The 23,233-nt window shown below is 45.9% G+C and overlaps 11 protein-coding genes across 11 annotated transcripts; 5 read left to right on the top strand and 6 right to left on the bottom strand.

Annotated features, from left to right (window-relative positions):
* Window positions 1-396: 396 nt before the first annotated feature.
* On the bottom strand, window positions 397-2,246 carry FSST1_006290 (uncharacterized protein; the record flags this gene model as incomplete). The annotated part of the gene is made up of 3 exons (XM_083232645.1): window positions 397-507; window positions 574-2,101; window positions 2,155-2,246. 3 exons carry the CDS (start codon window positions 2,244-2,246, stop codon window positions 397-399), a joined length of 1,731 nt encoding a protein of 576 aa, XP_083089720.1.
* Window positions 2,247-5,381: 3,135 nt separating this feature from the next.
* FSST1_006289 (cytochrome P450) lies at window positions 5,382-7,069 on the top strand (the record flags this gene model as incomplete). The annotated part of the gene is made up of 4 exons (XM_083232644.1): window positions 5,382-5,580; window positions 5,639-6,618; window positions 6,679-6,813; window positions 6,872-7,069. 4 exons carry the CDS (start codon window positions 5,382-5,384, stop codon window positions 7,067-7,069), a joined length of 1,512 nt encoding a protein of 503 aa, XP_083089719.1.
* Window positions 7,070-7,315: 246 nt separating this feature from the next.
* On the bottom strand, window positions 7,316-8,391 carry FSST1_006288 (Alpha/Beta hydrolase protein; the record flags this gene model as incomplete). Its single annotated transcript, XM_083232643.1, has 3 exons — window positions 7,316-7,873; window positions 7,927-8,222; window positions 8,286-8,391. The coding sequence occupies 3 exons, from the start codon at window positions 8,389-8,391 to the stop codon at window positions 7,316-7,318; spliced, it is 960 nt and encodes a 319-aa protein (XP_083089718.1).
* Window positions 8,392-8,765: 374 nt separating this feature from the next.
* Window positions 8,766-9,860, top strand: FSST1_006287 (RmlC-like cupin domain-containing protein; the record flags this gene model as incomplete). The annotated part of the gene is made up of 2 exons (XM_083232642.1): window positions 8,766-9,068; window positions 9,120-9,860. The coding sequence occupies 2 exons, from the start codon at window positions 8,766-8,768 to the stop codon at window positions 9,858-9,860; spliced, it is 1,044 nt and encodes a 347-aa protein (XP_083089717.1).
* Window positions 9,861-10,400: 540 nt separating this feature from the next.
* Window positions 10,401-12,932, top strand: FSST1_006286 (Zn(II)2Cys6 transcription factor; the record flags this gene model as incomplete). Its single annotated transcript, XM_083232641.1, has 10 exons — window positions 10,401-10,545; window positions 10,608-10,671; window positions 10,734-11,505; window positions 11,561-11,594; window positions 11,656-11,767; window positions 11,817-11,837; window positions 11,897-12,201; window positions 12,254-12,431; window positions 12,487-12,772; window positions 12,828-12,932. The coding sequence occupies 10 exons, from the start codon at window positions 10,401-10,403 to the stop codon at window positions 12,930-12,932; spliced, it is 2,022 nt and encodes a 673-aa protein (XP_083089716.1).
* A 183-nt stretch (window positions 12,933-13,115) lies between these two features.
* On the bottom strand, window positions 13,116-13,758 carry FSST1_006285 (uncharacterized protein; the record flags this gene model as incomplete). Its single annotated transcript, XM_083232640.1, has 4 exons — window positions 13,116-13,232; window positions 13,288-13,401; window positions 13,461-13,598; window positions 13,654-13,758. 4 exons carry the CDS (start codon window positions 13,756-13,758, stop codon window positions 13,116-13,118), a joined length of 474 nt encoding a protein of 157 aa, XP_083089715.1.
* Window positions 13,759-14,676: 918 nt separating this feature from the next.
* Window positions 14,677-16,023, bottom strand: FSST1_006284 (DUF3500 domain-containing protein; the record flags this gene model as incomplete). Its single annotated transcript, XM_083232638.1, has 2 exons — window positions 14,677-15,755; window positions 15,816-16,023. The coding sequence occupies 2 exons, from the start codon at window positions 16,021-16,023 to the stop codon at window positions 14,677-14,679; spliced, it is 1,287 nt and encodes a 428-aa protein (XP_083089714.1).
* Window positions 16,024-16,463: 440 nt separating this feature from the next.
* On the top strand, window positions 16,464-17,570 carry FSST1_006283 (fumarylacetoacetate hydrolase family protein; the record flags this gene model as incomplete). Its single annotated transcript, XM_083232637.1, has 5 exons — window positions 16,464-16,485; window positions 16,545-16,783; window positions 16,839-16,897; window positions 16,954-17,307; window positions 17,363-17,570. The coding sequence occupies 5 exons, from the start codon at window positions 16,464-16,466 to the stop codon at window positions 17,568-17,570; spliced, it is 882 nt and encodes a 293-aa protein (XP_083089713.1).
* A 383-nt stretch (window positions 17,571-17,953) lies between these two features.
* On the bottom strand, window positions 17,954-18,414 carry FSST1_006282 (uncharacterized protein; the record flags this gene model as incomplete). The annotated part of the gene is made up of 3 exons (XM_083232636.1): window positions 17,954-18,127; window positions 18,180-18,229; window positions 18,285-18,414. The coding sequence occupies 3 exons, from the start codon at window positions 18,412-18,414 to the stop codon at window positions 17,954-17,956; spliced, it is 354 nt and encodes a 117-aa protein (XP_083089712.1).
* A 550-nt stretch (window positions 18,415-18,964) lies between these two features.
* FSST1_006281 (uncharacterized protein) lies at window positions 18,965-20,605 on the top strand (the record flags this gene model as incomplete). The annotated part of the gene is made up of 5 exons (XM_083232635.1): window positions 18,965-19,126; window positions 19,188-19,905; window positions 19,955-20,003; window positions 20,061-20,250; window positions 20,309-20,605. 5 exons carry the CDS (start codon window positions 18,965-18,967, stop codon window positions 20,603-20,605), a joined length of 1,416 nt encoding a protein of 471 aa, XP_083089711.1.
* A 927-nt stretch (window positions 20,606-21,532) lies between these two features.
* FSST1_006280 (uncharacterized protein) lies at window positions 21,533-22,562 on the bottom strand (the record flags this gene model as incomplete). Its single annotated transcript, XM_083232634.1, has 3 exons — window positions 21,533-21,969; window positions 22,032-22,238; window positions 22,448-22,562. The coding sequence occupies 3 exons, from the start codon at window positions 22,560-22,562 to the stop codon at window positions 21,533-21,535; spliced, it is 759 nt and encodes a 252-aa protein (XP_083089710.1).
* Window positions 22,563-23,233: the final 671 nt, after the last annotated feature.

The raw sequence follows: 23,233 nt of genomic DNA, 5'->3' as shown, positions 1-23,233 counted from the left end.
CTTTTCAATAATACTTCAAGTCCAAAACGACCCCCGCAATGCTCAATCTCGATGCTAAAGAGGCACAGGTGTGATGGAACGAATTTTGTGCTCTGGCTTTCTCAGTAATAATATATTGACCAAGTAATAACACCATTTAGCCTCACCATCCAACACAAAGAGGAGGTTTCTGTTATAAAGGAAAAGGTTTATTGCTATCTGTTTCCCATCCGATGATGGGCTAATTAGATCTGTCCTTACCATCCCATCCTAACTCCTACTACAAACTAAATTTCCCGTCCCAACTCGTACTTCAAACTGGATCCCCGAGTAACCCGATGCGCAGTAATAGGCGCAAAAGGCAGGCCAAGTTTGGCAATGCACCTTGTTGAGCTAACCATCTTTCCAGGAGAACAATTACCGCACCCTGTCAGCCTTGACGATCATGTAGGAGTTGGGGTAGTCCCTCAAGCGATTCTTCTCGAATGGGCTGTGCGGCGAGTCGATGAAGACATGGCAGGTGTTTGGCTATGAAATGATGTTAGCAACGGATCCAGAAACCCAACTCAAAAAACAAAGACGTCTTTGTCTTACCTTATCGACATCCCACCGGATGGCAACGCAGTCGCTCACGTTGTTGCAGAAATCTCTGGCACAACTAGCGGGTGAACTGGACGTTTCTGGTTGGGAATATCCTGGCCTGAGATTAGTATTGCGCTTCAGCACATAATTGGTATCGTCGATGTCAAAGGGCGGAATTGTGTCAGGCCAGGCGCCGAAGCCTGGGTTGAAGCAGATGTCGTCCTTGCCACGCGCTTGGGCCTTGGATCGGTCATCACAATCCTTTTGAAGCTGGTCTTTTTGTTTTTGGCATGTTTCATCCGAAGTCTTCTGCTCCTTGGTCACCCTGTCATTGCATTGGTTGTTGAGCTCGTCTTTCTCCTTCTGGCACTTAGCCTCCAATTGTTGCTCCTGCTGGCTCTTAGCAGCATCGACATCATGGGCGCATTGTTTTTTGATGATATCCTTTTCAGCCTGACACTTGGACTCCAGTTGCCGCTGCAGGTTCTTGGCAGCATCAAGATCAAAAGTGCATTGTCTGTTGATGATATCCTTCTCAGACTCACACTTAGACTCCAATTGCTGCTTCAGCTGGCTTTTAGCAGCATCAATATCATGAGTGCATTGTTTTTTGAGGATATCTTTTTCAGCTTGGCATGTGGCCTCCAATAGTGTCTTATCAGTGTTTCTGATAGTGTCACAGTCCTTCTGAAGGTTGGCCTTCTCCGCCTGGCATTGGTTCTCCGACTGTTTCTGTTGGTCTTTGACAGTCTTCAAGTTGTCGGTGCATTGTTTAATTTGGTCTTCCTTTTGTTGGATGTCTTCATTGCACTTGTCGCAATCCTTCTGCTTCTCATTGGCTTTAGACAGATCATCAGCGCATTTCTGAGTAAGCCTGTTGTAATCATCGGCACAACGGTTTCGATCATCTGCACATTTTGTTCTGAGTTCATCAAGTTGTTTGCGGAGATCAACGTCTTGTTTGGACCTGCAGTTGCGCTCAGCATCGTCCCGCGCGTCCTTGACGGCCTTCCTCCTCTTCTCAATTTCGTCATTGAGTTTATCTTGACACTGCCTGTTGAGATGTTTCTGGTCCTCGTCTCTGGCCGTTTTGATATCAGCCAAGTCTCGCTCTGCCTGATTCCTGGCGGCACGAAGGGCTGCGTTTTCGGCTTTAAGGCGTGCTACTTCGTCGCGGAGGTCGTTGCTGCGTGTAGTGCATTCTTTCTCAGCCTCACGGCGAGCAGTCGTTTCTTTATCAGCACATTTCTTATCGATCTCTTGTTGAGAACATCCGATGTTATTATCCGTGTCGTCGATGAAGCCAACCCTCCAAAGAGAGTGCTGGGAGGGCTCTTCATCTTGACAACCATCCGTGTCACGCATAAGTCGACAGTCGTGGGTTATGTCGTTCCATACCGAAGCCTTGCAGTTTTCATTGACCGCACAGTGGTTGGCGCAGTCTTGTAGGGTCGAGACGTTGTTCAGAAAGTCGATTTCACCGTCTCCGGGTTGGGGGAAAGTTTGAGAATTAGGATACAATTTGAACTTGATACGGGATCTGGTTGAAGTCAGCTATTCAATACCCAAGATGACAAGAGAAGTGAACCATACACCATATCGGAGCTAGCCCCAGGGCATTCTTGAGCCTGTGCCACCCACGTGAGGGCTCTCAGAATGAAGCAGAGTCGGACCGGCCAAGCCATAGTGAAGGTAAAAGAGGCTGCTGCAGGTACCGCAGACAATTCTAGTTGAGAACTAGATGTACGAGTATTGTAAGTCTGTATTCGTCGCGGTTATGGGCCACGTAGTAATTGCAAAGCATCCAATCGATGGGCACAAGTAGAACTGTTATATAACGTACAGCTCTAACGAATGCGGCCCATTTGATGAATTTCTTTAGGTAGACTGTGATAAGGGAAAAGGACCAACTCTTTCTCTTCCAATTCAGTCATATCGGACTTGATAATTGACCCAAGACAGAAACATCTCATGCCGCGGCCTCGGAGGCTGACTAGCTACGGCTCGAACACCGTTTGCGTCATTGAATTTAACATCCAGCCTTTGCACACGGCCTGACTGGATGTGCCCTTTTGAGTCAAGGCTAACAACAACATTTCAAAAGGGAGAGAAACAATTCAAAGATCCTACCACGCCACCGATAGCCCGAAGAATTGAAAGAATACCGAAGACTCATACCGGAACTTGGAAGTGCCGAAAAGGCAGTTCATTAACTATTACTGCCTGCCAGTTTGAGACTGAATATGCTTGGAGAGCCCACAGTTCATGACTCTAAACCCTATCTAGATGTCATTGTGAGTGAGCTTGGCATAACTTGATTAAGATGTATCTCAGCTGAACTAACAGTGTGTTTCAGTCACTCCAACCCGCTGAGATGACGACAAGATCATCAGGGTAGCTGTTGATCTAGATACAGCCAGACAGAAAGTATGTGACGAAGAATCAGCGATCAAAAATACAAGGGTTCGAACCAGGCTACCTACACTATATGTTTTACAAGAAAGTCAACCTTGTCTTAGTTTCTGTGCGCAAGACAGAAGAAGCAACGACGTCCGTCAAGGGAGGACATATCGTCACCACACGGAACAGAGCAGTTCCACTTACAGCAACAGGTGGACATGGAGTCCATGTCATTGATGAAATAGAGAAAAACAAAACATTCCAATCAGCCCTCGCATCATGTACCATTAGTGATCGAAACATGGGAATCCGACAAGACTGACTTGATCACTCAATTGAGACAAACATCAATTGATTGCAAGCAATATGGACAGGAATTATCCAATGAAACCGGGCACCCCTTAAACAGACTACTGCCTTGGCAAGATAAAGCAAGTTTGTTACACACGATCAATCAAGAGAAGAACATGTCCAGTCGGGAGCCTTGCTTAGAGACATGGCAGGAGCTTTTGCTACAACTGTCGCAGCCGCGTAGAAACGAAAACCCTTGTTCTTATTAATGTCGTCACACTTTTAATGACGATGCTGTCCGTTGTCGTACTTGCCGTCTTCCTTGCATATCAGTCCCTAAAACATCCTTATCGACAAACCTTTCGGCAAAGGTGTCAGACGCCCTCATGGTAACGTCGGCAGATGCATTAGCTCCGATATGAACTTGAGACAAGGTGGCTGAATTTCTGTCGTTGGAATGTGTCAGTTCAATCTCGGCAAGTGACGCTTTTTGCCCGGCTGCGACTTTATTCCGACTGTCTCATGTCATCCCTAGCGTGGCTTAGTGAGAAAGCTGAATCAAGGGTCATGCGAAAGGATGGGGCGTGAAAGTAAAGCCAAAATCAGACATTGCAACTGAAACCGTTTCTGATGAATGATACTGCAGTCGACAATAGTGACAACAGCATAACGGTAGTAGATACCGTAAGTACATCGAGGCCAGTTTTCGAAGCTGTGTCGGATCATCACGTATCACTAGACGCTTCGGAGAGAGGATCTATGTGGCAACGGCAGGGTAGAAGGAACATTGTTCTCCCAGAGGTATGACAAAGAAACCCAGAACGTAAGTAGATTCAGTGTAGTTTTTCGTGTCGGATACAAGTTTCTGTCGTACGTTTGATGGGCACCGACTCCCAGACAGGTCACGTAGGCTTAAGATGCGAAAGAAACATATATATCACATGAGATGTTTATTCTATGAACGCTGATTTCTAATCACCCAAAGCTATGCTCTCCTTTCGGTCAACTTTTGGCTGGAAAGCCGCATTTCGGCCTCTTAGAACCTATTGAACTATTACAGCTACTACCGCATACATAAACCCAAAGGTAATAGCTATAGCCTATCCAAATACTGCCCATACGAAGTATTGATAGTATAATCCAGATTGCAGTAATCAACAACATGTTTGTTAGAAATGTGAGCATGAAAGTCATCCAAATCATACGTATTGAACCTTCCAGGCTTGTCGTTTACCCATGCGCGACACATGAACTAATTCGGCGTACCCTTAACATGCGAACATAGAACACTGTTCTCCTTCATCTTGAAGGAACTGCCGATGATTTTATCCACCCCCTTATCGCAGTCATGCCAGCCGCAGTCACAAACAAACCTTCCGGTGTTTGACTTGTCACAGAACGCAGGATGGTCCGGTTTCCGGGGCTCGACTCGACATTAGTACCCCAGAACAAGACTCCTCCTGATTTTTGATGATGTTAAGTCGAATTGGAGCCGCAATGTGAAATGGGAACGATGACGCACTGGTACCGAAAACTGGGGGGTTGACATCTAACAGCCCCGGTAAGTGAATGTGGCGGCTAGAAGCTCTGGGCGGATTGGTAGCTGTAACACGTCGATTGGGTCTGATGGATACAATAGGCTTAGCCCTCTCTGCGAGATGTTCTATCCGCGACGCCGAAAAAATCCGGGATATACTCGCGTCGCATTTGATGTTACCCGATCCCCGAAAGCCCGAGAACAAAACGCCGCGGAGTTTTAAATAAATGGTAAAGAATAAGATATATAAAGGAATAAAAAAAACCGAGACCGCATTTATGGGACAAAGGCGGGGTAGAAACTGTACCCCAGGATTTAAAAGTCGAGCGTGGCCCGTCGATGTCAATGTCAACATCATCTAATGCTTGTTTTCACAAGTCTTTGTTTCTTCCGATATAAGTCAATCTTGTTTGATAATAAACCACATACGACCATACCTATCAGAGAACTCGGGATCCCGTCCGCTCTCCCATAGATAAGCTGGTAAGGGGCGGATTAGTAGTTGGGTCGGTGACGACCAGCGAATCCCCGCTGTTGTATGTTCTTGCCTTTTTGGTGTTGAGGAAAATATAATATCATCACCAACCTAACAATGGTATCAGAACTGGCTTTAGCGACTCTCATCGCAGTCTTGTTTTTTATCAAGCTTTTCTCTATTGCGAAAAACTTCATCTCTCCACTCAGATCTATTCCTGGCCCGACATTCGCTCGCTTCTCTGACGCCTGGTATCTCTGGCGGATGCGACAGGGACACTTTGAGCAAGACAACCAAACGTTGCATAAGAAATATGGTTAGTAATTTTCTTTCCAGTGGTTTTTTCCAAGAGAAAGTACTGACTCTCATAATAGGACCTGTTGTACGGTACGGACCGAATCGGTACAGCTTCAATGACCCGGCAGCAGCAAAGGTTATCTATTCCTTGGGTGGTACCTCATTTCCAAAGTCGTCCTGGTACGACTCTTGGGTCGCACCAGGAGAAGTCAGTCTCTTTGCAGATCGGCATGCGAAGCGTCATTCAAACAACCGGAAGCTGTTCCAGAACACGTACTCAATGACATCGCTGATCTCGTATGAGCCCTTTGTCGATACATGCGCCGACATTTTCACCGGAAAGCTCAAAGATTTATCCCGTGAGGATTCCCCCATCGATATGGGACATTGGTTCCAGTGCTATGCTTTCGATGTGATCGGTATGATCACGTATGGCAAGCGGCTGGGGTTCTTGGACCAAGGTGTCGACGTCGGCGGTGTTATGAAGGCTCTTGAAGACTTTCTCTCCTATGCGGCTCCGGTAGGTATTTACAGTACTTTCCACTCAGTTCTGTTTCCTTTGAAGAACTTCTTCGCTGGTTCAAAAGGCTCTGGTCGGGCGTACGTCATATCATTTACCCAGGACCGACTTGCCGAGCAACTGGCAAGATCCGACACGACGGTTGAGAAGGATAGCACAGCTGCAGAACCTTTCATGTCCAAGTTTATAACCAGCAGCCAAGAACAGCCAGACAAATTTACACGCCGTCATGTCACCATGGGATGCGTCGCTAATATGGTCGCCGGGTCTGATACCACAGGCATAACCCTTTCTGCGATCCTTTACTACCTCCTCAAAACGCCAAACAGCTTGCAAAGGTTGAGGGAAGAGATTGACGCATTCGCACATGAAGGGAGGTTGTCTGAACATCCAACATTCCACGAAACTCAGCAAATGCCTTACCTCCAGGCGATCATCAAAGAAGGGCTGCGTCTTCACCCAGCAGTAGGGCTACCCTTGGAACGCGAGGTGCCTGCAGGTGGAGCAAAGATTAACGGACATTATTTTCCAGCTGGTGTAAGTATATTCTTCAACTGGATTAACTTGGTAAAACTCAAGTCCTAATGCGATTCTTAGACAATTGTGGGAATAAATGCTTGGGTTCGACACAGAGACGAAAGCGTCTTTGGTCCAGACGCCGACGCTTTCAAGCCTGAACGATGGTTCGCTGAGAAAGAGAAGGTCACCGTCATGAATCAAAACTGGATGCCGGTAAGAAACACTTCATATCAGAGCATTGATGTGGTGCAAAGTAGCTAACACTGTATAGTTTGGTCTTGGGTCTCGAACCTGCATTGGGCGGCATATCTCCATGTTGGAGATCTCGAAACTTATCCCACGAATTGTAAGGGACTTTGACATTACCTTTGATGAGGATAAGGTGCACGGGAGAGATAGTTGGCATACTTCGAATTTTTGGTTCGTCAAGCCAAAGGGATTTGCTGTTAGAGTTACTCCCCGAGCTTGAACTTGGTATAAGATTAGGGTATACTGTTATCAGCAACTACATTAGCGTATTACAGTAGCTGGCGGTATTGTAAATAGATAAAGCTGCTGAATGTGAAAGTTTCTTAACCTTGGTTTAATTATCATATGTTTGTGCAATAGCTTGATAATCATATTTCGAGAACACGATGTCTTGAAAGGTCACAAGATCAAGTTCAAATATCTGATTCATGAACAAAGATCCAGTCGTATAGTCTATATATTTGCATCACTTCGTGATTAAGCTCTCAAGAAAGTCAAAGCCCTGTCTTTGTAGCTTCCACGTTTGTGAGCCCACTTTCATCTTGGCAGCAAAAGTATGCTCTTCATCTGGAATCTCCACCATTTGACATTGCACACCCTGATTCTTCATTTCCTTTAGTAAAGCCGTACTCAAAGAAATAGGGACCATCGTGTCTGCCATCCCGTGAACAATACACGTTGGGGGAAACTGAGGTTGGATGTTGAGAATTGGGTCAACCTTTTGCCAATCTCTGGAGGGAAAGCACGTGTCCATAACTTTTCCGTTTGCTATCTGTGTAAAGGCAAAGGCTTGTCGAGGATCCTGGAAATTGGGACCTGCTGGACCTGCTTGACCTTCGAGAGAGACTCCGCCCCGAACAGGAATTGGTTTCTCTGCAAACACCTGGTTGAGAAATTCTTGACTCAGATTCGGAGGTAGTTTTGCAGCGATGTGTGGAAGGCTTGTGGTCCAGAACGGATCATCGAACCGGCAAGGTCCGTAAAAGTCGAGGATTCCAGCAACTGGACGAGGTACTCCGAATCCCTATAGACTGTCAGTATCACAGAAATATTGAAAAATTGGCTTGATAAACATACGAGACAAAGAGACAGATGGCCTCCGGATGACGTTCCAAAGGCAAAAACGTGTTCAAGGTCACATGAAATATGTGTATGCGAGTTTTCGTGGATGGATCGTTCCAATTCACCATTATATATCCATGCGAGGAGATCTCTGCAATCTTGCATTGGGCCCTCGAGTAGGTCAACCTGTGGACAGAGTCGATGATTTGGAACGACTACGATCCAGCCTCGGTCTACGCAATCCTGTATTTGGTCCTGGTTGACCATCTCAGATGCGCCGAGCATGAAAGCTCCGCCATGAATGTTGATTACTGATAACACATGGTATTAGACTTGGCTAAACAATTAATGAATTGCAATATCGAGGTACTTACTGACAGGGCATGATGACTTGGGATCCGAAGGTATGAATACAGTCGCATCAATGTCACTCCCTTGTATAGATTTGTAAACAACCTTGAACTTTTCTGGAGTAGTCATTTTTGTTTTGTTATATTTTCTTATTGAAGTTCTGTTTTCCTTGATGCGCTGCTGAAAGGAGTTGTCCATATGGGCTTATGATCCTTGTTGGCGCGTAGTAGCTTGGTAACCGGATCCGGGTGATGATCACTATGTTCCGAGCTACCCCGCATCCTCGGAATTCCCGAATCCTCCTCTTTTTTCTACCCGACGGACTTCTCCGAATCTTCCGTAGATCGTCTAGTGGAATCCCTGTCATATCGCAAGCCTCTGACTCCATGAAAACTTAGACTAGTTGTTAATATATAACTTCACCTCACAACGTGTCGATACCATCTAGCGTCATAACAACATCCACACTCCTACAACTGCCTACTTTATTTGTAACCTTCAAGATGCCTATTCCCATTCACACAACCCCACCTCCCTCAAGGACGAGCTACATCATTCAGCAGCTCGAGGGAGAGCGTCTCTCTATACCTGGCAGCAAAGGCACTTTCCGTGTCCTTGCCTCGACGAAACAAACCGATGGCCAGATGTCGGTCTTCCAGAGTGGTGCTGTCCTCTCAGATGCACCTGGATTCCACTTCCATAAAGAAGCACACGATGTATTTTTGGTGACAAAGGGCTTTATGAAGCTTTGGAACGGTGATAAGTGCCGTGTAATGGGTCCTGGTGACTTTGCCTATGTGCCTCCGGTAAGTTCTTTGATGAGTCCCTGGTGATTGATCTGACAACGTCTCCTCTAGAACATTATTCACAACCCCGAGTTGATGGGTCCCCATACGGAAACACTAGGTCTAGTCGTTCCTGGTGATTGGATCGACTTTTTCCGTTATATCGGGGAACCATTCGAGGGTAATATCGTGCCAGAGCATGACAATCGCGACCTCAAGTCGCATGTGATACCCAAAGTCATGTCAGCTCCCAAAGACTTTGATGTTCATTTTGTTCGAGACTATCAGCCCCCGGCCGTCGGAGAGTGGGAGGAAACTGAAAATATCCTCCCTGGCGAGTTAAAGCCATACTTCCTTCAAGCCAACACTGGGCCTCGCTGGATGGCTGGTGGTGTCATGTCTCGCCCCTTCATCACCACAAAAGAGAGCGGAGGCAAGTTCGCCATTTCCAGTATTGAGTCATCTGGTTCATACAAGTCGTCCGTGTTTTCGGATTACTTGGCCTTTCCTAATGTCGATCACTGTTTGTGTATCCTGGAAGGCGCTCTTCGTGTTAACCTCAAAGGCGACGAGGAGTGGGTGACTCTTCATGAAGGCGAGACAGTCATGATTGCCGCAGGCCAATCTTTCAAGCTGGAATTTGGCTCTAGATATGTTCGATTTTTATCTTTTACGGATGGACCAGGCATTGAGGAGTTGATTCAAGAAGCTGGCGAGTCTTATCAGAGCTTCGTGCTCCCTGATGAAGCTATTGCTTTGGATCAGTCCAAGCTTGATAATACGATTCAAAAGCTGGGAGCCAAGCGAGGGTGATTCGATATTAATAATAGAAATTCAAGAATATTGATTGAGTCTTGTCAAATATAACTCTTTGAGACCAACAGGTTATATGAATCGTCGATGGTGGGCGAAGTCTATGGAACTGAACTACAGGGTAGATTGAGTCGAAATTGTCACTGAGTTTATTAATTTTACTCTAAGCAAAAGCCCAGAATTGTCAAAATATGCATCTTTATGAACTTGATAAGATGTTCCGTAACTAGGCGAATATAGTAAACTGCCATATTAATTTGATGAAAATGAATTGCCGTGGCCTCTGCCGTTAGAATGGGTTTTATTCGCCACTTGTCACAGTGTGTATTATGAATTCTCACGTTGGAATGTTGCGGGAGTAGCTTATTGTCCTGTACTAAAACTGCTCCAATCGTCTGGGATGTCTTGATATCCCTTCGCTCTAGCCATCGCCACCCCAGCCTTCGACCCCGTCTCCATTAGTCTACAATTGTAGGACCCAAAGATTGTCAGTATTGACGCGACAATAAATAGTTTCACCATTGATCGCCCTCAGTCGAGATGGAGGCACAATCAGCAACAGGAAATGACGCGTCTGCACCAGCGCCCAAAAGGCGTCGCTTTCCTCGCGCGGTTGTCGCCTGTGAACGGTGTCGACTGAAAAAGTATAAATGCTCAGAAGCTCAACCATGCACTCATTGCAAACGTACGTTGGGGCTGTCCTGTGTATGACAAGAGCCTCTGAAACTGACACGAAACGCGTTGTAGGACGTGGCGTGGAATGCAAGTATGAGAGAGTTTATCGAGACATGACCGATCGAACGTCTACGAGGTATGTAGTTAACGTGTATCTATTCTATTACCATGGACTCTCAGCTAAGTACGCCATTGAAGCGATGTCAATAATGATGCAGGCCAGGTCAACCTGGTGGCCCAAGAACCTAGCCCCAGTCCTGGAATACAGCTCTCCGGGAACCAAAGTCAACAGCAGAATTCCGAGTGGCTTCAATCGCCAGGATCAGCCAGGACCAGGCTTCCACCTATATCTAGCATCGATCCATCACTGGTCCGCGTCCAGACACAGACCCAAGTCCCAGCAATTTCGCCTAGCGAGGAAAGCGAAATAGCCGAGGTGAACCAACACACCAACGGCATTGAGTATCACGGCAATACATCTTCCATGTCATTTTTGGATAATCTTCAAAGATTGCGAGAACAAAGGCCTGCGCCATCTAACCCAGCCGAGCAAAAGTCATTTTCACTAGTATCAGTATTACACAACCCGAGTTTCGTTTCAAGAAAAAGTTATGCCTCGGATTTGACCAGTTCCCTGGCGGCCAATGGATTCTATTCGAAGCGGGCTAATACCTTCATTGAAGGTTATTTCGGGGGTATACATTACGTCCACCCAATAATCGACAAGGAAGACTTTCTGGCACGCGCTGATGCTCTTTGGCGCGGCACCAATCGTAGCGATGTACACTTTATCGCTCTATACTTGAGTGTTTTATCTTTGGGTGCATTGACTAGGACCTGGAATGAGGATACACTTGATGGACTCAGTCGTTTTCAATGGAGTCGGAAGCTCTTTGCTGAAGCCCAGACGCTTCTAGACGATATACAGTTCAGCAGTCAAATGGAGACGATACAGTGTTTCTACGTCATGGTATGTCAATGTCTAGCGTGAGAATTTCAAGGGCTGATTTGTGTTGCGTGTATAGGCAAAAGTATGCCAGAACGAACTTAATCCAAATCGTGAGTACCCTCTGAACAAATCATGGAGGCATACTTGAGCGTTACGCTTACCTCAATATAGTCTCCTACATGTATCTTGGCTGGGCAATACGTTCATGTCTGGCTGCGGGGATGAATCGTGAAACAAGCAGTCCAAATGAAAAATATGTTCTCACAATGTCGAGAACATGGTGGTGAGTCATCCCTACTGATGTATTGACTTTGGCTGACACGGTGAACCAGGGGTATCTACTCGTTGGAAATGTTCGTATCACACTTCCTGTTCTATACTCTTTCGATTTGTGAGCTAATTTACTTATCAGTGAAATGAGCTTTCTTCTCGGCCGACCCGACACACTAGGCCAAGACCAGTATCACAACCGAGCAATGCCCCCAATCGACGATTCAGAATATGCCATCATCTCATCAATGGTTGAGTTTGGTTGGATCATACGCAAGGTTTCTATTGGTATCTACCACTCTCAACAACCAATAATCGAGACCATTGGTTTGGCATGTGAGATAGAACGTGAGATGGATAGTTGGCTTGACGGCCTACCTCAACGACGAAATATCTCTTTGAGAGATCCGGATTGGCGTCGGAAACAAAGAATTGTCCTTGAACTTCGTAAGTATTTACAATGATGTCTCTAGATACAGGCTTGACTCACTAGTTATAGGATATCACAACGTCATGATGCTTCTATTCCGACCATTTGTCACTCGATTCACACGAGAGCCCAACCAACAACCATCAAATGAGTTGGTGGGGGCTGTTAATAAGTGTGTTTCATCGGCTCAAAGGACCATCGAGATTATGTACGAGACTTATAAAGTCCATACTTACTTCCGAACATGGTAAGTGGAATTCTGGTCCACCGCAGTTATACATCCACTTATTCAAGAACGACAGGTGGTACAACACGACGTATATCACGATTGCAGCCTCAGTTCTGCTCCTGTACGAGTCTCGGACAAAAGAACGCCCAACTACAAACAACATCACTCTGATAGAAACCGCAATGGAAATTCTAGAAGCGATGGACGAGTCGGTAGTGGCGCGGAGTGCGGCAGAGGTCATCAAACACTTTTTGCGAGAGCTCAATTCTGTACCCAATGGAATATCTGATAACCCTGTGCAAGACACCATCAATGTGGTGCAACAGGCTCCCACCCCCGGTCCATGGACTTCTTTAGACGTAAGTGACACCTGCCTTACATATCACTTAGGCTTCTACTAATAACAAACGGCAGTTTGAGTTGACTGGTTTTGAATTCTTGGACTTTCCACTAGGCGAGATGATAACTGTGTTTGACGAGCTACATAAGAGTCTTGATCACAGCGTCCAGCCTGAGTGAACGGTTCCAGATAGATATCTCTAGTTCAATACACTTTATGCAACAGGATACAACATGAATCTGGACACCTTATATTTCCTTGCACATTTTTCCGAGTCCCTGTCGCTTCTTCTTGAGCTAAAGGAATCCCTTATCACTGCTAGACAGGCATCTGATTCATCATGCATACAAAAGTTGCCGCTTCTAGCGTCCACCAAGCTTTTCATAGGCACTGTCCAGATGCTGAGGTAGGATATGAAGGATACCAGCATAATGATTATTAGCAGTGGCATCATTGTCCTTGGCCAGCTGCTCCCAAGACTATTTTTATCTGTTAGCTATTCAGGCGATCTTAATAAATGATATCAAGACTTACTGATTGAACTTGCTCGAACTCTTCCAAAACAGATTTGAGTTCTGATACAACGCTATCAGGGAATGGTGGTGCGCTCTCGATGGCTTTCGCGAATACAGCTAGGCTGGTTGAGATCTGCGACATTTGCACGTTAGTAGCGGCCAATACTGCTTTCTGGAAAGTTTGAGACTTACCTGGCCAGAGATGGGCCCAGAAGCGTTCTTTTTAGCGTTGTCCTCATACTCGTCCGGATACTCCTCAATTGAAGATTTGGAGTTGTTCAAATACTCCAAGGATTGCTTGACTTTTGTCGCCATGTCCTGTACACGTAACTTCAAGAGATTGTCAACTCATTTGCATTGCAAAAAAGGAAATAGGAGGGCATACCTGTCCAGCTTGTGATTGAGTTCCAGCTTGTATCGCTGCATTAAGACCTGCCGCGGCGCCTTGGAATTGCTGCAAGGCTGCGCTGATTTGAGGGAAATTCTCCATTGTTGTAGATGATAGATTGTAATTGATTATTGTGTGCGGCGTGTGATAAACCGATTAGTTGATGAGGAGAAGTTAAGATAGATTTGAGTACAATGGGAGGGTTACTAACTTATAGAAATGGGGTTTCGGCTGGGAGCGAATTTGTGGAATGAATAATGAGCCGCCGACGCCGTTGACTTGTTGACCTCTCCCCATTTCATCATTCACCACGGCGACACGTCATGTTTGATACTCAGCTGAAGATGTAAGACCGGCCTTACCGAGTTGAGATGATTGACTGTTCAGCTCAATGCAAGTCAATGGGTCTGGCATAGCTCACTCGAATGATCTGCAGTACGGATACATTGCAGCATATCGATCTCGACCTGTTATAGGTTAGTCGTGTTTACAAGAATGGTGGTTGGTAGAACGGATCTCACTAGTCCCTCTAAAAAAGCGGCCTAAAAGTCTATGTCTTGGAATTGTTGGGGCCTTTCCATTGCCTCCGGCCATTCTAATTGGTAAGAGTTGTATTAGTGACCCGCCTTTTTGTCTCGGGGTTCTCGACGACATAGGCAAAGATCTCTGGCGGTCAAAGCAAAGCAGATTGATATCATCCAATATATGTACCAGGAACACTTCTTCAGCTTGTAATCCGATATTGAATTTCTATGCAGCATAGAATTGAATGACGCAATTGCAATCACTGCTCATAAGTTTATTCTTGCTTGGCACGACCTGATCCTGAGTTATCTGCGCATATATCTGACAGGGGTTTGTCCACTTATCCAGTAACTCCAGCCTCTTGGGGTCTCCTCTCATGGTCTCCTCCATCATTAAAAAACTTGATACCAATATGACTGACAAGATTGGTTAACGTCTGTTCTTTTCTCACACATGTCCTCGTCATCCGGAAAAAACTTCTATTTCACCAAATAATCAAGCTTTTTCCTGCCACAGAAATCCTTGCTCCTTCCCTGGGATCAATGGCCTCAGTGCCATTCCATAGTCACCCCCGTTTGGCGTGCGCAGAAGGGTATGGATGTGGAACTTGGCGGGTTCACTGTTGGTTAAGAAAACCCCAGAATGATGATCAAACTCGACTATGACGACCGGGCTTTGCAGTCGATAATAGAAGGGGTCTTGATCACCAAAACCCCCAATCCAGCAAAAGTACGTTTCGTGGAGCCATTGACGAATGTTGTCGAGACGGATCTCGCGGGCCTTGTCGGGGAGGTAGAGGAGGTACTGCTCGAATATCCGTTCCACGATGGACTTTTGTGCATCGTCCATATCAGAAACGAGGATTCCTTCATAAGGCACAACACGATTATCTCGATATGCGCCACAGAGATGCCTTTGATCATCATGATTCCATCGACTGTGTGGCATCTCTTTATCATGCATCTCTTTATAGATCTGAGCTTGGTTTTGCTTCGTTGTGTCGAGACTCTGCATCAAATCCAAGCCTAGCTTTTCCTCAACGTGTAGAATTCTAGTACCCTTGTACGGACCATCTCCGTCAATCAAGTTTGGTTCAGCACCGGTAAACCAAGGCGAGATGACAATTTGAGTCTTGTACAGGAAAATGTTGAGACAAAGGTGATGTCCATAGAGGGAGAAGCCCCAGGGTCGGTCTGTTGAAGGTTTACCGAAGAGAACGAAGTTGTAAGAGAATTCGTTCATTACCGCTGGTGCCTCGACCAAGTCTCCAAGAAATCCGTTAATTCTCATGGCGCCGACAGCTTTCTCATATCCCTTTGTTGATAATGTAGCTTGTAGAACTTTCATGACTCGGCCACGAAGGATATTGTTGATTTCGTCTAACCGGATGCCTTTATCGCTAAGGAGGAATTCCGGATTTGACCAGGTTCGCCATTCAGATGAATCTATATGATACATCACTCGGCGAACCTGATCTTTGTTGCATGCCTCAATGACCGCAATGGCAGCGTTGGTAATTTCATCGATTGGAATTCCTTCATCCTGCAGATTAAAGAGTCCTGGTCGAACATGGCCTTTGGTTTTCTTTTGTCAGATACTTGTTAAAGTATTGGTTTTGTTTTGAAGTCACGTACCATCGCTTGTAACTCCCTTGAACGGGTCCTCAAGTAAACCCATCCAGTGCTTATACAAGCCATGAAGCCAGGGTGGGTTTCCTCCAGTCTTGAAAGCTTCGACGTATTCGTGGGCATCTTGTTTCTTCATGGTAGTAAATCTCGGGATAGAGAGATCTGGGAGGAATTGGAGATAAGCCGCGGGTTCAATCCCGTTCACTGATGCCATGACTGCAAGTATGAAGTTGATTTGCGATAGTCGATGTTGATAAGGTGGTTTCAGTGGGTGGTTATTGGAAAAATATTTCAATTTCAGGATTGATAAGTATACTCGTTTTAAACTTGTACTGATTATCTATTGTCTCATCTCCGTTGATATCGTAGTCCACTTCGACGGCAAATGTGGTGTGACAAGAATTGTCGGACCGGACTTCGGCAATAGCGGGAGACGCCCCATAATCCGCTTCCGAGTTTGCGGGAGAAGCCGAAGTCGGAACAAACGGTTTCCCAAATGCAGTATTAGACAATCCTAATCATGATAAGAGGTTTCTATCCTAATCAGAATATCAAAATAAATAAGTGTCTGAGGGAAGAGAATTGAGTCTCTACCATCAAGAAAATATAGAAATCGTTTTTTACCCTTCATATTTGTCTCACCTGTCCTTTGCCATGGCACTACGACAGTTCTCACGTATGAACCAGCCACTTCACCAATACTCTCTATCCCGAACAATCTAACACCACTCATAGGCCTTGTGCGTTTCATTTCAACCACGGAACCTGCAAAAGTTCTGATAGGCCAACCAGAAAAGGATGACCTTGACATCGGTATCGCACTTCGCCAGAGTCGTGAGGTCAAGGTCCACGTCTTCTCTGGCCGCTCTGTCTTGAACCCCGGCGAAAAGACGGGAGAAACAGCTGTCGTGAGCCGTGTTTTGTCGCCGTTGGATACTAGTGAGGTTGGCACCATTAGATGCATTGGCCTAAACGTAAGTTGCTGAACAAAACCTCTTTCACCAATCTCTTGAGACTGACATTCTGTAGTACAAGAGTCACGCTTCCGAAGTTGGCTTGGACATCCCAACAGTACCTACTCTCTTTCTGTGAGTTGAACTGGCCAAGAATGTATTGTAGCCATCATGCTGACTCTTCCTGGTAGAAAACCTAGCACCTCCATAGGAGACCCTTGGCCATCTGTCACACCACTACCCAAGTTGACACAGGTTGATGACTGCGGAGACTATGAGGCCGAGCTTGCGGTGGTCATAGGCAAGGCAGCCAAGAACGTAACCAAAGAGGAAGCGATGGAGTATGTTCTCGGCTATACTGCCGCCAATGACATCTCAAGTCGTACCAGCCAATTCGGCCAGTCTCAATGGTGCTTTTCCAAGGGCTTTGACGGTTCTTGCCCACTAGGCCCATCTCTGGTTTCAAAGGATCTTGTACCCGATCCTTCGATATTCCACATCCGTGGTTTGAAGAAGGATCAAGTCCTACAGGACTGTGGTGCCGAGTAAGTATTAACCAAGCTTTCCTGAAAGTGATTATTTCTAACATTCTCGGAATAGTGACCTCATCTTCGATATCCCCACGTTGATTAGCTTTCTGTCCCAAGGTACAACACTCCTGCCAGGCACAGTCATTCTTACTGGTACACCTGCCGGTGTGGGTATTGGACGTAAACCAAAGGTTACAATTAGCGATGGTGATGAGTTTTCCGTGGAGATTCTGCCACATATCGGTACTTTGGTTAACACCTTTAAGAACGAAGCTTAGTATAGAGAGACAGTGGGATGATTGGTTTGATAGACATAAATCAAGAAGAAAAAGGCGTATTCTACCTGAATTTTGTATACAATTTGCATCATAATGTCTTTGTCCATGAAGATTTGTTAAGCTCGCCATTTCTAGATAACAAGAGTTTCACGGAAAGGCACCTTATTACTTGTAGTACCATAGCCTCATTTCACCCCGACTTTAGATGTATAAGACATATAAGTTGTTGGTGGGAACGTCATCCTGAGTGCGTGTATCAATCATTCATCCAAATGCGTTTTCGTTTCTAGTCATGTAATATGTTGTTGATGAATATCTCCAATAATACCCAGTATCTACTTGTATACACCTGATATTGTCATCTGGATCTTGCATCTGCTTCTTCAACTTTCCAATAGTGTTGGCACTTTCTCAGTAAGATATTCCACAATGGCTTCGGGACCCTTGGACACTTGAAGACCGTATGGGATCGCATGAAACTTGATACCAGGAACAATTGTTCTTGCGGTTTCCTCTACCTCCTTGCTCTGCTCTTCCGTCCACATAGAAGCGGTAAACTGTAACTTGTAAGTACTCAAGTTTGCCTGCTTGTATAAGCTATTAACGTACCAAGACATCAGGACGGTATTCCTCGACTAGAGCACGCACATCTTCGATCCCTGAACGGAAATTATTAGCTACTATTCGACAGAAGAAGTGTAATGGACGACCTACTCTCAGAGTTGACGACGTAATCGATTGTGTAGCTTTCTTTGAGGTTCTCAACCATGGCACCAATAACGCGTTTGGCTCGATCTGGTGCCGTATTGACAGTCATGAGACGATAGGGACCTTTGGGACTCATTTTGGGATATGGTAGATAGTAGAAGAATAGGGTATGCTGGTTGTTGTGAATACAGATGACTGCGCCTGTAGGACTTCAGGCTCTTCCCTCCGATCATTCTCTTTAATGTCTGTCTGGTCATTGTGAGTAAATCCACGCTTGACCATTTCCAGACAAGTCAAGATCCGATTGGTATAGCCGAGGTCAAGGTCTCCAGGATTAGTTCATCTCGGAACCTGGTGGGTCCATGAACAAAAGCTCGGATTTCCCGAGCAAGTTCGGGACAGCGCAAGGAGTATCGACCGGGGTATCGGAATCAACCCGGACCCATCATCGAGGTTCGGCGCATGATCTTCCTTGGCGTAAGCCGTAGAGTGTGCTGGAATTAGGCAATGATAGTCTGGGCTATTATCCTGGAATGCCAAACAAAGCATCTGCCTTGCTTAAAGGACGATCTTGAACTCGTCGCGATATACATTTACCAAGTTGTCCTGCCTTGACATCAAGACATTTTTCGATACATACACCCGTCAATTGTTCTATACCAAGCTGGTTTTCAGAATCATTCAATATGAGCAACCATATAAAAGCCGAACTTAGCCACCCGAAGAGCCCCCTCCCGCTAGACATCATCATTGTAGGGGCTGGGTTGAGCGGTCTTGCTGCGGCGGTTTCCTGTTCACTGTCAGGCCACAGAGTCACCATCTTCGAGTCTGCGACTGCACTTCAAGAGGTAGGCTAGGAGCTCTCAACTACGTATTTTGTCAGTCTAAGCTAACCCTTTGTTCGTCAAGGTCGGCGCTGGATTACAAGTCACGCCCAACGCGTCTCGTCTGCTCCGTCAGTGGGAACTACCTCAAAGATTCTGGGACTCCATCGCCGAGCCCACATACCTCGCCGTCCACCGTTATTCAGGCCAACTTCTAGCTCTAGAGGAGGATTTCGATAAGAAGATCCGGCAAAAGTACGGCGCACCCTTCGTTGACGTACATCGAGTCGATCTCCAATTATCACTCCTAGAACGAGCACAGCAACTCGGAGCCACGCTCAAGTTATCGCAAAAGGTCGTAGACATCGATTTTAATACCCCAAAGATTATCACACAGGATGGAACACAAACAAAAGCTGATCTAATTATCGCTGCCGATGGTTTGCGGTCGCGATGCCGTGATGCCTTTCTTGGTACTAAACAACCACCCAAACCGACGGGTGATCTGGCATATCGAGTTGTTCTCAATTTGGACGACATCAAAGATCCTGAGTTGATTGACTGGGTTCGGAAACCTTCATGTCACTTCTGGATTGGACCTGGGGCCCATGCCGTCGGTTATTCTCTTCGGGGCGGCAATATGTACAATATTGTTCTGCTTGTCCCAGACGATCTCCCACCAGGTGCCAGCAGGCTTCCTGGATCCGTTGACCAGATGAAAGCCCTGTTCGAAGGCTGGGATCCAATCCTGGTTCGCTTTCTTGATCTCGTTACTGAGGTTGATAAATGGAAGCTAATGCATCGTGAGTGAAGTGCTTGATCCTTTATCTGACTTGGACTAACTGTCAATAGGTGATGAGATGGAACATTGGATCAACGATCAATCTAACTTTGTCTTCATGTAAGTCTCCTCCTACCCACAGAACCTGGAGAACTCGACTGACTAATTTGATTGTAGCGGAGACGCCTGCCATCCCATGCTTCCGTATTTGGCCCAAGGCGCCAACTCAGCGATCGAGGACGGTGCCGTGTTGGGACTTTTACTGGGTGCCGTTGAGTCTCGTAACCAAATACCCGAGGCTCTGAAACTATATGAGAAGCTGCGCAAGACCCGTGGTGAGGCGATTGTCAGAGAAACTTTCAAGCAGGTGCGCTTTTTACGTTACTATTCGACCATAGAAAGCAGAGTGTTAACAATTCTTGCAGCGAGAGTCATTCCACATGCTCGACGGACCAGAGCAACAGGGACGAGACGAGATATTCTTGTCTCAGCTGGGAAATAATGAACTCAAGGCACCCTTTCCTAGTCGTTGGACCTGTCCCCAAGTCCAGCCATGGCTATATGGCTACGATGCATACGAGGAAGTGCAGAAAGCTCTGGGGGAGAATTCATTTACTTGTTTCGAAGTTATCGCACAACCTACCACTCCAGTTGTGACTTCACGGAACTGGGTGTCACGTTTGTTTTCATACGTTCATCGTGGAATTGTAAAAGGAAAATGATATCAATGGCGGTTTGCTTCGAATTTAAGTTAAATAAGAGCTTCACATAGTTACAGAATGGACAACAATATTTTATTAAGCTGGTTATTTTAAGATAAATATATTAATATCATTTCGCCGTAAGGTAACGCCCTCAAAATTAAGACATTTCTTGGTAGGAATAGTGTCAAATTCGACGGCTTTTGCAAGGTTAAACAATTTCATGCGTAAAGATGAACAGTTAACCTCGGGGTGAGATTGGTCACATCTGAGTAAGTGTCGGCGTGGGTGAGAAACGATTCCGTTGCGGCACATCAGAAACATGGTTCCGTCTTATTCAAGGACCCTTTTGATCGTGCACGCACCTGTTAGTCACACCGGAGAGTGGAGTGCCTTTACTTGATCACTTATTTTCGTTTGCAAATGGCAGGTACATAGGCTCGGATATGCGTGCACATCTACTGCTTGGTCCAACTCATCAAAACTTCTGCTCTACCCGCCAACGCAAGCACTAAAACGTACACGTTACTCTACTCACAGAATCCAACACAAATGTCATCCCCTTTCGCGTCAAAGACTTCAAACAAGCATATTCCTATCGAAACGATGCCGAATCCTCGGCCCAGGCCCTTGTCTCCTAAGCCTGCGCCATTGGGACCTCAACTAAAGCCCATTATCAACTAGATGGCAGTCCAAATGGGAATACAGGCAGACAACTAAGCGTTAATGGAGGGTCCATGGAGTGAGAAAATTAAGACATTGAAAACGGTCTGGAAAGAATGGCAATAACGTAGCTAGACAGATTCTGACAATTAACATTATTACTGCTATTGCTGTTTTGGAAGCGTTGCGTGACTTGATGATCTCCTAAGCCTTGGGGGATGAAGATAAAAAGCTTTAGAAGTCTAGTCTAAGTAGCATAAACTGTCCCATCGCTTATTGCCGAGTCTAACTCTCAGCAGGGCCAACAACCTCATCACGATCTGTGTACATGTTCCCCATCATGTATTCGTACTGTTCAAGTCCGCGCTTTGGATCAAAGACGTGCTTTCGAGCAAATTCCCGACCTAGAGTCTGATTGTAAAACCGGGGCGTGAAGACAAGGTCTCCTGTCTTAGCACCACCAGGAGCGAAGAACGTACCACCACTCTTGAGCTTGTAGTAGCCGTACGACTTGTCTTTACGCTTGATGATGTGGCTGCGCCTGGCGAGGCCATCGCGAGTGAACTGGTTACCGTCGTTGACACAATCTGTGTTTGGGGAACAATACGGACTATCACCAGGATTGCCAAATCCAATGGTGAAATCTCCTTTGTTGCCTCCAAGTCCAACTTCGTCAAAGCTTCCCTGAGAGTTGTAAAATTGTCTCAGGACCTGTCCTTGGCCTAAAAATGTATGTGTCAGCATGATAAAAGATGTATGCAGAATGGATGCAGTGGCTACTTACGGTTGTTCTGCCCACTCGGGACACAGCGACTAACCGCTTTGACATCATCGGCATTGCTAGTCGAAGCGAATGGATACTCGTCACATTGCTCTCCATCACCACACTTATTGGTGGTACCGCAGCCAGCATTTCTGCTGCGTTTGCCCCTAGTGCTGTCATCAGGCTGGTCCCAGTAAAGCTTTGTAGGCAGCTTCTTGCAAGTGGCACCTAAGACTTTGTTAGCATGTCATAAATATTAGGCGGAAGACGCATAAGAGACGAAAAAAGTAGCTAATTTTAGACTACTAAGGCTCTTTATGTTCCCTAGAGCTCCGTATGGCCGTTGCCATGAACATACCGTAGCACATGTTGTTACAGACATCTGGTTATCCCAATGTCAACAAAGAGGCTAGGAGTACACGATTGCGTAGAGTTACCTGGAATGTCATCGCTATCATCTCCTGTGCAGACAAATTGCAAGAGGTGGTCGGGAGGAGGGGCAACGACTGTTGTCAAGAGGGAGGCAAAGAAGATGATAGTAGTGGAGTGCATGATTTCTGATGGGCAAGGTTGTCTGGTGTTAGTGATTGATTGATATTGATTGATATCGATTGATATTTTACCTCGTTTATATGCACCATAGTCCCCTTTAAATACTGTGTCTTTGCTTTGGGGGCTATATAGCATCGCCGATCTGGACTCTATCACTCTCTCCTACTTGAGAAGCACACAATGATTCATCTTCGACCCATCGTCTTCGCGACACTGGACGCATTGCTATCACCTCGAAGATCACGATGTGATGAGACATGTAACTGTCAGCAGTTACGCAATCCGAAAATATTTCGAGGCATTTCTCCTCAGATGAAGCAATAGTGACAATCGTCAAGCTTACATGCATACAATTCAATCCTTTCACTTGCGATCATCTGGGACATCTCTACATATGGCAGGTGATGGAATTGCTGACTCTTACCATACTGCTAGATGAAACTGGCACTTTTGATATAAGTCCTTCTGACTAAATGCATATCCTCTTCGGACAGTCGCCCAGTTACGGCTGCTATTCAACTGCCGATCGGAAGGATTGAAGCTAGCAAGGATGTAAGTCTTAATAAAGACTTATGGTAGGGGCAAGGCGTAGGTAGGGGCAAGGCGTAAAGTTGGCTTACTCGCATTAGCTCACGACGATCCTGTATTCTAAAGGGTGATATCCTGCGCTG

This window comes from Fusarium sambucinum, chromosome I (genome assembly GCF_050947815.1).
Source record: "Fusarium sambucinum isolate potato_lamoka chromosome I, whole genome shotgun sequence".
Lineage (NCBI taxonomy): Eukaryota > Fungi > Ascomycota > Sordariomycetes > Hypocreales > Nectriaceae > Fusarium > Fusarium sambucinum.
Note: the sequence above shows the minus strand (reverse complement) of the source record. Positions and strands in the feature narration are given on the sequence as shown.